This window comes from Microtus pennsylvanicus, chromosome 6, assembly GCF_037038515.1.
Source record: "Microtus pennsylvanicus isolate mMicPen1 chromosome 6, mMicPen1.hap1, whole genome shotgun sequence".
In the NCBI taxonomy this organism is placed as follows: Eukaryota; Metazoa; Chordata; class Mammalia; order Rodentia; family Cricetidae; genus Microtus; species Microtus pennsylvanicus.
In genome coordinates, this window is record NC_134584.1 from 32,404,736 (window position 1) to 32,417,633 (window position 12,898).

Below are 12,898 nucleotides of genomic sequence, written 5' to 3' on the forward strand. Positions count from 1 at the left end.
TCCTAAAATGTTGTTAAATTGCTTATTGATTTGTTACAAAATATGTGATGTTAGTGCAATGTAAGCAAAAATGAGCTGTAAATATAAATATATAAACCAAAAAATGTATTAACCAGTGTTGCCAAATAGAAACCTATTGTACACCTATTGTTTTAAGTTTTCAGCTAACCACATTTGGAAACAAGAAATGAATGTTCATTATAGTAACATATTTTAACTAACTCCATGATCTAAATTATACGTTTAATATTCAGTCAGTATAAACATTAAGATAACCTGTATCCATTTTTGTACCACTTTCTCAAAATCTCTATGTAGTTTATTCTTCACAACACATTTCAACTTAGCTGCTAAAATTTTTAGCAAAAATCTTTATCTTAATTTAGATTATAAACTGTGCAGCTGGAAAAGTATATTCACCTTCTAACCTTTTCCAAATGCACTTAAGTTTTTAATTAAAGCAATCGCTCATGATAAAATGATGTATAAAATTATTTTATTCCTCAGTCACATTAGCCATATCTCAAACGTTCAGTAGTCACTTATGACTGGTGGTAACTTAAGCTGATCAGCCTGGACATAAACAACATAAGCTTATTTGTTAGGTAGAAATGAGCTCTACTTTATATAGACCACTATCCCAAAACCTTTTTTAGTTATGACTTACAATATATGTAACTAATGTTCCTATCCTGGAATCCCACTGGATTCCAGAGGAAAGAGTAATCTTAACAAAATTAGTGCTTTGTTCTGTATAACTGTGTTTCAGACCACATCAGGATCCATACCTAAGAGTGTTCTCATACCATTTACAAAGATGAGGAATTCCTTTCACCAGTTGACTTCATAACATAGTGAGCTACATAGCTCATGTTTGGGTGATGATTGGGGTTAGGGGTTAGGAGTTAAGGTTAGGGGTTAGGGTTAGGGGTTAGGGTTAGGGGTTAAGGCTAGGGATTAGTGTTAGGATTAGGATTAGAAGTTAGGGTTAGAGGTTAGGGTAAGGGGTTAGTGTTAGATAAACCTGATGCTTTTATCCAGTCGCATAAAGCTTACTTCAGTGATAATCTTTGATACTGATGGTGATGACTAATTATGATACAAGTTCATGTATTTCTTTAGCACTGCATTTTCTACCATTGGTTTAGGGTACATACCTACTTGTGAAAATAAAAGGAACCATTTTTGCTCCATTTTGATTACATTATTGTCTTTTTCACTTATTTTAATCTTGTTCATCATGACCTAGGCTATTCCTCATATGTGTATTCATCATGAACCATTATTATGCATTGCTATATGCCATCTAGATTAGTCTAAGAAAACTCTTCAGTTTTCAAATGACAGAGGCGCCTAACAACATTTTTCTCAGATCATGTGCCCAATGTTGAACGACACACAACTTTTGTTTTTTTTTCTTTAAAAATCCCAGGGGCTGGAAGATGGCTCAGTGAATATAGTAGTCTCCATGCCAGATTGATGACCTGTATTAGGTGCCCTAGAATACACCTAAGTAAAACGAGAACTGGCACCACACAATTGTTCTCTGACCTACAGACACGTGCTGTGACTTGTCCGTGTGTGCGTGCACACACACACTCACACATAAACACACACACAAATATTTTTCTAATTGAAAATAAAATTCTAAACTTTTCCTTTGCTCACTAGTGTGAGGGAAATAAATTCACTTAAAACATTTGATGCTGACCAGTTTTCAAATTATCCCCACCATTAAAATAGTCCTAACATGAACTCTGAATGCAAACTATTCAAATAAATGCTTGGAGCTAATTAGAAGAGGTGATTTGACTATCATTTTGGACAAGCCTTTGCATTTTTCTGCACTGAGTTAATTCAGTTTTGCAACAATTCATTAGTAATACACACCGACACGGGGAAGCACATATTTATTAGTTTACCTACCTGAGGTTTTTACCGTACAACACAAACAATTCCATTCCAACTTGAATTTTTAAATCAACTCTTTGTCAATATCAAAAAAGTAAAATTAGGAAAATGAGAGTTTGAGGGAACTTCACTATTTCTGATTAATCCTGCTGTCTGTCATCATGATGTTTTTCCTGACTTGCTTGGCAGGACTCCAGCCCCAATTCTTCCTCAACTGTTCCCATATATTAATCTGCTAGCATCACACTTTAAGGAGGTCATTACCCAGTTTCCTTCAAAATACTTTGCGAAAGTTAGAGGTGGTTAAAGGGCGATGGTTCACTTTGTGTGCGCTTAATCATAAGCAAGCTGTGACTACAGATTGCCTCCCGTGCCGTTGATACACATTTTACTATCGTTTTTGACAGCAATGGGTATTTTTTACAACATAGTCTAGCCTAAGTGTTAAATTCACCTAGCCCTCATCTCTATACAATGCTCACATTCGTTGATAGTTTCTTTCCCTTTGGTTGTTGTTCTTGTACCTTGAACTTCACACTAGACAACTCCCAGTCTTGTGACTGTGTCAGTCACCAAGAAGCCCAAACAATCCTGTGACCTCCTCTTCCCCTAAGCAACTCAGATCCCAGCATCCTGACTCCTGCCTTTCATTCATGTGTTCACTCTCTCATGTATCGTAGATATGTCTTTCCTGTGTTCAGAGCTCTTCAGTATACCTCAATGTAACTAAAGTAAGACAGCGTGAGAAGCAACTTTATCTTAAGGAAACTTCATTTTTGCTCATGTTATATATGCTAAAAGCTGATTTATATAATTAAAACTTCTGAGGCAGTACTGTCTTACCTTGCTAACCCAATCTTGCCTTTAAGTCTGGGCAACAATCTCTATGCACTAGTCTCAGAATATTAACTAAACAGCTTCAGAATTCACCCCTGCACCAGGCCATTGGCAATTAGCTTTGGTCTGTACAGGTTTGCCATTTGGTTCTAACTTTAAGCCCCTCAACTCGAGCTAATTTCTTTTTCCTACTTTAACTTTCCCTTCTCGGGTAGGCGCCATCTTCTCTCAGTTTCAAGGATGGCCCAGTTCTTATAGTTAGCAACCATGGTCTGGTTAACTTTTGCATCAATTTCTATCATGCTTTCTACAATACCAGCAACCACTAATCATTCCAGAAATACTTGCTCATTTTAATTTAAAATAATGTAGCCTATTACCTTCTTTGCTAGGAGTTGGTTATGATATGTTGAGGAGAAATGTCATATCTAACTTCTATCTCTTCTGTCTGTTTACTGTGTCATAGCCACAAAATGAAGATCAGTATATCATAACCCTGATTGTATAACTTGGCTGCATTCTTTGCTGGGCAGTCTATAGAATACACCAGCTGGATTATTCTGGTTTTAAACTAGTTCTCCTCAGAGGAAAGCAGGCAAAATGCCTCAGGCATTGAGAATGGAAATGGTGTGAGATCAATTATGTAAGAAAAAAAACCCACTTTCTCCCTCTATCTTTGCCAGGAGTCTGTAGCCAAAGAATGAATTAATATCACAAGAAATTTAAATAACGATTTTTTCCCTAGGAAAATACTGCACGTCTAAAAATTAAATTTGATATATTCCTCTGGGGGAAAAATGCCTGCCTCAAAATGTGCCTCTTAAAAAGGCACTTTGGATGAACTCTTCTATCTCGAGGTTAATGGATCATTATAAGTTTGGACATTTGGGCAAAGAAAGCTTGAGGAAGGGGAATCTCTCTTTCTGGCATCTGGCACAGTATAAATTAAATTAATTCCAAACTCTGTGTGGCGACGGAACTCTGCCCTCTCCCAACTTCACAGAGACACATGCAGACGTCAGACAAGACATTTGATCTCAGCGAGAGCTTAGTATAGAAGAGACCTGTCACCAAGGAGGTGCCACTTGGAGTTCTGCAAAGCCGCCAGGGACAAGTTCTCAAAGTCAATGGCAAGTTCCCTTGACTTTATCTGCCGAAACATCAATGAAAGGAGAGGGGAGACTAGAGGCTGAAAAAGCTGTTAGCTCCTGTAGAATGTTCCTTTGACCTCCTGGTTCCTATGCTTAGAGTGTTACAAATCTAGTCCTTCTCAGTGTGCTCCAGGTGACAATGAGCTGTTCTGATTTCCCACTGGGAAGAATTGCAACTTTAAATATGCCTGTTTCTGTGATGGATGTGTGGAAATAGACCCCTGGCTAATTTTGCTTGGGGGATTCTGGTTTGCTTGTTTTGTTTGGTGACATAAAAATGTGTCGTGTGGAGCCATGCTTGCCTTATAAGAGCATTGTAGTAACTCTAGCTCCTTGTTTGGGGGAAGTAGGATTCATGTGCAAGAAGCAGCTTTGGAAAGACTGGGGACGAAGGCGGAATGTGATTCTGTGGTGGAACCTACCTAATGTGTGCAGTGCATCTGGGGATCAGTCTCTGGTATCTCAGAATGAAGAATGCACAAACGTCTGAGGACTGGAGAGCTGTGTACGAGTTGTCTGACCCAAACCCCACTTGTTTCTGGCACCTGCCTGGTCTCTTTGACGCAATTACAGAAGACCTGACTTCTAAGGCAGGGATGGTGTCTTCTAAGAAGTGCAAACATTTTCATATTCTTGGAAAGAAAAGTAAACAACCTGGGAGTTGAGAGTTCACTATTAGGATGGCAGATGGCCGGAGCTTCTGACCTGACTGTATGTTCTGAGATGGTTAGTTAAATTACCACTATTAAAATTTAGAGTCTGCTTCCTCAATGTCTTAGGGTTTCTAGTGCTGTAGAGAGACAGCACTAGAATTTTCCTTCCTTTAATATATATATATATATGGAAAATTCCACATGATAGCACTTTCAGTCTATTACTTGCTTTGTCTAGCCATTTAATGCATTTCTGCTAGAGCCTCCAAACTAACGTTACACAGCCTACATCCTTAGATGTGAGGACAGAGTGCTAGTGATTCATGCTTGCACCGTACCTAATACAAACCAACATCCCATAGTCTTCCACTTAAGAATAAAAGTGTGGGGGTCCTAGTAACATCCCACTTGCTCGAAATCTCCCCATTAACCATCACATTTAATGCTACCAGAGATCCCAAAGGGCAGTGTTTGGCAGGGGAGGGTCACGCGCATGTAGGAAGGTGTGCAAATATATTCAGACCCAAGAAAATCCTCAGTTTGCCTAAAGATGTGTTTTCTTAAGTAAAAATGCTTTGAGAACACAGAATTGAAAGGTTGTCCTCTACCTATAAAGGAAAATGTAAAACATTTGACATTTTATAACCCTTCAGAATTCCATGGATGTTCCCTCAGAACCACACCTGCAGACCCATGAAAGCAAACATTCTTGCTCGTCGTTTCAGCATGACTGGGGAGAGCAAAGAGAACTATTTCAGCATTGTGAAGTTTGCACAATGGTAAAAATGCAGTTCAGAGAGGTGTGGCGACCAGGTGGGCCTCGGGGACTTGTAAATAGGGCAGTTTTATGGAATGCTGGGACTGAGCTTTAAAGTAGTTGGTATTAACTGTCCAACTCAGTGATCATTCTAGAAAGTGAGTTTCTTTCCAAACAGTCCGGACTTCTCCCTAGAGAATCCTGGACATAAGCACCATCGTTTACTTTTCCAGAGGAGTGTATTTTCTTCAGAAAAAAGGTGTGTGCCGACAGAACACTTTCATCACTCCCTCATTCAGTAGACTGAAGGGCTGAAGGTACAGGCACACATGGGTTCATAAATGGTTAGAAAGACCAGGACTGCTTGCTCTTGGCGGACATATTCCTGGTGTTTCAGAGCACACAGTCTTCACAAGATCAAAACCTACCGGGCCTCTCTTGATGTCTGTAAAGTTCTTCTCGCCTTTCAGCTTCCCTCCAGTTAAGCCTCCCTGCGAAGGCTTATCAGTACAGTGATTTTAGTATCAATTAAGCTATTTGGTCCTTAAAAAAATGTGCCCTGTGATTTAAGCAGTGTGTGGGGGTCATTTGCTGTGAGGTGATCCTGGAGCTGTAGGCCAGGAACTGAAAATCTGTACTGCTATGCTATTTCCTGAGGCAAACGCTCACAGGACATAGTATTTACTCCAACCCGCTGTGCATACCCATGAAAAGTATGACAATATCGAAGTCTGAGGCAATGCAAGACTTGCTAAGATTCCTTCCACACATGTCCCATCAGCTCACTCCGGGCTTCACCGGGTTTTGAATGTAATATAACGACCACGGTCACTCGCCGCTCTGCCTGACTCTGTGCTCCTTCTGGTTTGCAGGTCTCACAGGTATGGATCTTTGGCGGGTGCTCTTAACCTTGGCACTGGCGGTCTCCAGCAACACGTTTTCTGGAAGTTGGGGTAAGTCCTCCTTTCCTTTTCTCACCTGTGGTGTTAGGGAATGAAGGAGATTGTCTCAGTTTTCAGAGCAACTAGCAGGGAACCTGCCTTAGCTTTAAAACCATAAACCAGCAGGGCTGCTCTGGGGATGGTTCAGGAGGGCTGTAGTAGTTGGTTTGGGCATCTGGTGTTTTCACATTGGAAATCAATATTGCATAGTGTGCTGGGGCCATTTATGATGAAGACAAGCAGGTCTCAGGGGGAGATATTAAAATCTCACTGAATCATTTTAACCTACTAATCGCTCGGTTCACCTGTGACTAAGCATCATGTAGTCTTTTCCAGAGCGCGGGATGCAGTCCTCCTAATCATTTTCTCTGAAAAGGGCAATTGCAGATTTCCAACAAGTTTGTTCTCTTGTTCTCTGTGTGGTTTCTGTTTGGCTAAGTTACAGGGGAGAAGACACCTGAGCTAGGTGTCAGATACACCCAGGAGTCATGAGCTGCCCTGACTGTCTAAATACGTTCCCTTCCCTTTTATATCCTCCAGCCTGACTCAATATTTTCAGACTCACATGTCATAGCAGAAGCAACAAACAATGAAAGTGGCTGTGGGGTGTCTGCCTGGGGTACAAAGTGTCCTCACTAAGACATGGGGAACTTTTTTCAAAAACTGTCTTGAACACTTGGCAGTTTCCTTTGCCTGGGTTTCACCTGAGGGCAGGAACAATGTGTTTTTTTGCCTTGGGGTGGCACTGGGCTCGGTTGTCGCTTTAAACGTAGCTGACTCCCTTACTCAACACCCAGCTCCTGTTGGAAAACACAGTTTAACAGGCGACTTAACGCCTTAATGTGTCCTGCTGACCTTGTGACCAAAAATAAACGCACAGTAGTGAGCTGCTGACCATGTCAAGAGGACCCTAGAAGGGGGGAACGGATGGAATGTGTTATTTTATTTCTTAAGGCGATTCCAAAATATTTATAGCAAAGAAGTCATAATTGTTTGAAATATTTTTGGGTCTCTCTGGTGTTATAATGTCAACATTATGCAAGGCAGACTGTGGGGAGAATGGCGAGCTCCACTTCAGCAGCTTTCCCATGGCTGCTTTTAGACCCTGGGTCTGAGCCAAAGCATGACAGCTCAGCTCCTCTACCGTGCCAAAGTCGTGGTGGTTTAATCTTTCCTTTCTTCACTGAGGTGACTTTCAGTCTGCGGGGCAAGGCTTGAGGGACTTTAAAGCCCAAGAAGTGAAAAGCACCACCTAAGAATCTTTCAAATGGTTGAGAAAAGCATCCCAGACTCAGAGAAGGGAGCTCGAACTGTTTTCCAGCCTAGAGAATTTCCAGCGCCCACTCAACAGCTTAAACATTGGAGCAGCCTTCCACTTCATGGAGTGATGGCCAAAAAGAAAATAGTGACTTATTTTAAATGAATTTCATTGTATATATTTATGGTATAGAATGTTAAAAGGTGTGTGTGTGTATGTGCGTGTGTGTATGTGTGTGTGTGCGTGCACATGCGTGTGTGTGTGTGTGTGTGTGTGTGCATTACCCATTTTCTCTCTCTGTGGCAAAATAAGCCATGATCTACTTCAGCAGAAATCCTGAAGATAATAATCTGTCTTTGGCTACAGTCATCTTGGGGCCATTGAGATACTGGCCATGTTAATACTGCATATTTGCTACTTTGTACTCTATGAATGACAGTCCCTCCTATGCATTTGGCCGTTTCTTTTTAAAATTACATATCAATGCAATCATGTTTATTCTTCTTTCTATATCTGACCTATTTTACTTACATGGATGTCCTATAGATCTTCAGTCTTAAGCCTGTGCTGTTTCCTGTCTTGACCGTTGTGCTGCAGCGAAGGCAAGAATGGAGCCCCTTACACCAAGTGGGGATTTTAACAGCCAGTTCCCAAACGAGCTGCTTAACTTTCTTTCTAATAATTTGTGTTGGCTTCTTGTTGGCTTGGAGAAAGAACAGTAAGAAAATATATTTACCAGTTCTTCTATATGGGAAACAATTTAGCAAAGAAGCATTATTCTCTTTCTTTTCTTGTTAAACTAAGCAAATTAAAATATTTAAGTATTCTAGAAAATTTCTTTAAAATGGCATGTGCATAGGGTATATTGATTGCTTAAGAGGATATAGGCAAGCATGTTTAAGCATGCTCATCCACACTGGTGGGTGTGATTATCTGCCACTTACAAACTTAGCACATGATACAACATGGATCATGATCTCAGATGACATTCATGGACCATGTGTTCCTTTATTTGCCAAGTCTAGATCAAATTATTTAATTTTCAATTTCCCTCTCTTAATATAAGGCAGACTAAAAATCTAGATGGAGAATTAAAAGAAGCATAATTTTATAATTCATTCTTTATTGTTTGCTCAGTGCAATGTGTGTCACTACTGAGTTAGTTATCATGAAGAAATCACCTGAAAACAAAAAGGCGTATTCCCTGGAGCTAGATTGAAGATGATAGGTCTGTATGGTAAGGGAATGTTGACTCTTCAATCTTTAAGCAGGGCTTTACTTGTTTGGGCAAATACATAACGAGAAATACACTGGGTCTAAGAGGATTTTTTAAATTAAATATAATTTCCCCGTGGAAAACTTCCTAGGAACCAAACATTGAACAGTGTCTTCCTTGTACTGTTTAAAATTTTGTAATAGTGTGTGTGGTTTTTTTCTCACTCATACTTAATATGAGGCTCTATATCTCCTCCTCAGTGCAAGTTATTTATCCCCGTGGAGAATTTCTTAATCCATCATTAAAAATAGTCAAAGTTGTGTCATTGCTACAAGGCTTTACCAGCTTGCTCTATCCACTGGCTATACGTGGATACTGCTGCTGAGGTGTCCATAAAGATCTGATAGATGTAAAAAATGCCCATTATAAAGTATGCTGCCCCTCGTTGTAGATCCCTTGGGTTTCACAGAAGCCTCAGGGAGAAGTAACCAAATCCTTGCTGTGCAGAGAAGCTCTGTCTCGCTAGGCCACAGAGAGCTGCTGGAAATGATGAGGGACTGCCACTTTAATGTCTAGCTTTCATAATGAAGACAAAGCATCAAGATTCTCTGAACAAGTTTACTCAAAGTAAACTTAGAATCATTAAGTCACCAAGTTTGGTGCATAGACATCTCTTCAGCTATTCCTATTTTTTAAATCTTGAATTTAGGCCCATACAGAATACAAGTAAGTCTTCAGGAGTTATCATAAGTTTGTAGATTAGGTAATTATACTGAAAATTAGAGTGTCAGCTCTGTATATGAACTGTGGAAATGATCATTCTGCATAGCAGTAGCAATGAACACAGAAAACAGTTCATCCAGTTACCAACTTGGGCAATGTTCAGTGCATGAGTGAGCAAGGAGGAGCTCTATTATATGCATTTAAAAATCAACAAGTATCTACTGAGCACTTCCTTTGTAAACAAGAGAGAAGTCATTTGGCAAATCCCACTGTACCTGAGCACCCTGTTTATATTTGCTTCTCTTGAAAGTAGACTTAAGGTAGTCAGTTTCAGTCAAATTACACACAGTCTACAGGGCTTCATGGTTGAAAACAGGACTTGCCAGGCCTTGAAGAATTGGCTGTGTATGGAAAGGAAGGAAGAGTATGTGCCAAATCCATCAGATGAAAATCATTGTCAAAGTTGTAAGCAGGTCAGTCAAAACAAAAGTGTTAACCACAGGATGGAACATTAGTTACACATGTTTGATATTTATAGACTGCATATGTACTATTTAGGTATGATAAATATAATATGTATATATAGAGAGAGAAATATACAATAAGTATAATCTATTAATACAACTTATAGGCAAAGTTCATAATTTATATCTTTAACTCCCCACTCTAGAGAGAGCTTCTATAAAACATGTTGCATCTTTATCATTTAAGAGAAAAAAAACTTACCTAGAATGATTTGTGTTCTGAAGGAAGGAGGATTCACTAAGTCATGTTCTCTTTGTATTTCTGAGCATTCCTTATAAGCACATGCAGAATGTCCCAATGCTTGTTTGGAAGACTCTGCTGCTCTTATTGTTCAACAGGAAATAATTGCACAGTGGGGGGATTTTAGTTTTTAAACAAACTCTACCCCACTACAGTTGAAGCCCCACATGGCTGTTAGAGGTTGCCAAGACATACTGGATATGTTTCAAAGAAGTATTGGAGTCACAGTTGAAGCTGATAAACATTAAAGGGTGTCCCTTTAATCATTGTCAAAGAAAGAGTAATTTAAATCTTTGGTTTCTTGCTGAAGTGAGCGAGGAAGCCACAGACATTTCAAATACTGCTTTCTTGACGGTCATCCAAGGCAAGAAGAGTCCCGTAATGTGTCTAATGTCATGGCCCATGGCCAAGTACATCAACAATACTGTGTCACCTTGACCTCCTTGATATCACAAACTGACTTTGAGACTGGATTTCAGCATGCTGGAGCAAGCCAGGTGACTCTAGATGGTGCCAGTGAGGAAAATAAGCACACGCATTTGTAAACAATGGCACCAAATAGACTTAAAGTATTTTTTAAATACTTTTTGGTTTCAAAGAGGAAATTATAACTCATATTCCTGACTTCAAGAAGCCCACAATTTACAGAAGATGAAACAGATATAAACATAATTCAGTTGTGAGTCCCCTTGGCTCTTACAGAATTTTAAGATAGATAATGATACTATTAAGGTTTCACCTGGGAAATGATACTAGCAATGAGAATAAATTGAAAGCAATAAGTGTAGAAGAACCAGATTAAAAATAGGTCAAAAGAGAAATGATCTAGATATGATAGGATGATAAAAAAAACATAAATGGAACATGATCAGAGAAATCTTAAGGAAATGCTAACTCCAGTACTTATGATTTAACTAACATATAGACTTTAGCTTTGAGAACTATCAAAACACAAACTTTGAGAGCTCTCAGTGTGTTCTTACTGCATCCAGTTCTAAGTTCCACACACTTAACTAAACACTCTCAACAAAGCATTGGCTCACTTTAATAAAGTAGAGTCAGGAAAAGTAGGTCAGACTTCAAACGGTGAAGTGTAAGGGCTACAGGGAGTACTATTCTGCATGGGAACGGAGGAGGCTGGGGAGAGGACAGACTGCCTTTAACACCTTTGGCATCCTTTCTCTGAACTCCATTTACCTTTGCCTAGCCCAGCTCCTATGACCATCTTAATCCCCTGTGCATATGGCTGTCACATGGCAAAGGCTACCATACAGTGACAAGTACCCTTTGTGTACCTGTACACAGTACAAGACAAAGAACTGGACTCTCTTTCCAGGGAAGTCTTTAGACATTCATTACTATATCCTTAAGACCCTGACCAACTCTCCAAAATTCTCTCATGGCAGCGTATGGACTTACCTCATAGAATGCAATAAAGAACAAGCAGCATGTTTTGAGAAACACAAAACTTTGCACTGGACAGAATCTGAGAAGTTGGCTAGGTTTACATGGTAGCTGATTCAGTCCTATGAAGAGATTGGGAGTGCAGGTGATTAAGCTTGTGTCTCAACTAATAAGTAGGCCCAGGACCACTCATGAGTAGTCCAAGAGACCATGACACGTTGTCATTCCATTCATCAACCCTGGATCCCGGTTTTCCCAAGACAAGAGCTTGTCCTGATTTACAAAATGTCCCCACACCACCTTGATTCAGTAACCCAAAGCGAGCCTCCTTTCATGGGTTGACGGGAAAGAGGCTGCCATAAATTAATTGGTGTGGAGCACCTGCAAATTGTAGATGTTCGTGAGCACACCTGGTGGTCTGCCTGTGGCTAGAGGCCGTTCCAGTTCCAGCTCTGCAGAAGCCCATGCTAGCTTGGACTCATTCAGCCAGGACCCCTCCATCGTAGAACACGTAGGAGAACCCTTAGAGAAGCGTCTCTAAGTTTTCTAATCTGTGGTTGGGGTTTTAAACTTTCTCCTGCTCCCCTGTCGTCCTCCTCTTCCTCCCCCACCTCCTCCTCCTTCATCTTCTTCTCTGTCGAAGCTAATGCTGTGGTCTCCCCATGGATGATTTGTGTTTTAACCTTAAACTCCACATGATGAAGAACTGTAGGCTTATCAAAGCCATCAACAAAGGTGCCTTTGCAGCTTGGCTTTGGGTCCTTGTAGCTGCTTATCCTCACTGCTATGCACCTAACTTGTCTTCAGGCGGCCTCCAGCATCCACAATCCCAAGAACAACACTCCTTTTTCAGAGCGCAGGCCCTGCAGTTCTATATTACCTTTTCCTGCAATACTAGCTTGTATGTTTACACAGTGCTGTCAACATCGTCTCCAAACCAAGAGCAACATTCCAAGAGATGTGGGAATCAATGCTACCTGAAAGCTGATCCCGCAATTGATCCGCCAAACAGAATATTCCTTGGTGTTTTGTATGGAGACCACCATACAAACAAGAGGTTCTGAGGCTTGGCTTGGAGAACTTTATCAACTGCCTGTTAAGTGAGAGTTTTCTTTGGTCTCTTCTTATTCCTCCAATTGACTCAAAATGAATCAGCATAATTTCCTCCAATGCATTTACCAGAAGTCTCTGTTTCTGGTTCTGTGACAATGTGTGGTCTTAAGCCTTTACAGTGTCTTGACATTATCTTCATTATGTTTCCACGGCATGTACGAGAGCTGGT

At 40.3% G+C, this 12,898-nt stretch overlaps 1 protein-coding gene across 1 annotated transcript in view; it reads left to right on the forward strand.

The window, feature by feature from the left end:
- The window catches only part of Ghr (growth hormone receptor), a 240,766-nt gene that overhangs the window by 105,677 nt on the left and 122,191 nt on the right, over positions 1-12,898 (forward strand). Inside the window, exon 2 of the mRNA XM_075975973.1 lies at positions 6,182-6,262. Coding sequence (XP_075832088.1) covers positions 6,193-6,262 — 70 coding nt within the window. The 5' untranslated portion in view covers positions 6,182-6,192. The remainder of the gene's footprint in view (positions 1-6,181; positions 6,263-12,898) is intronic.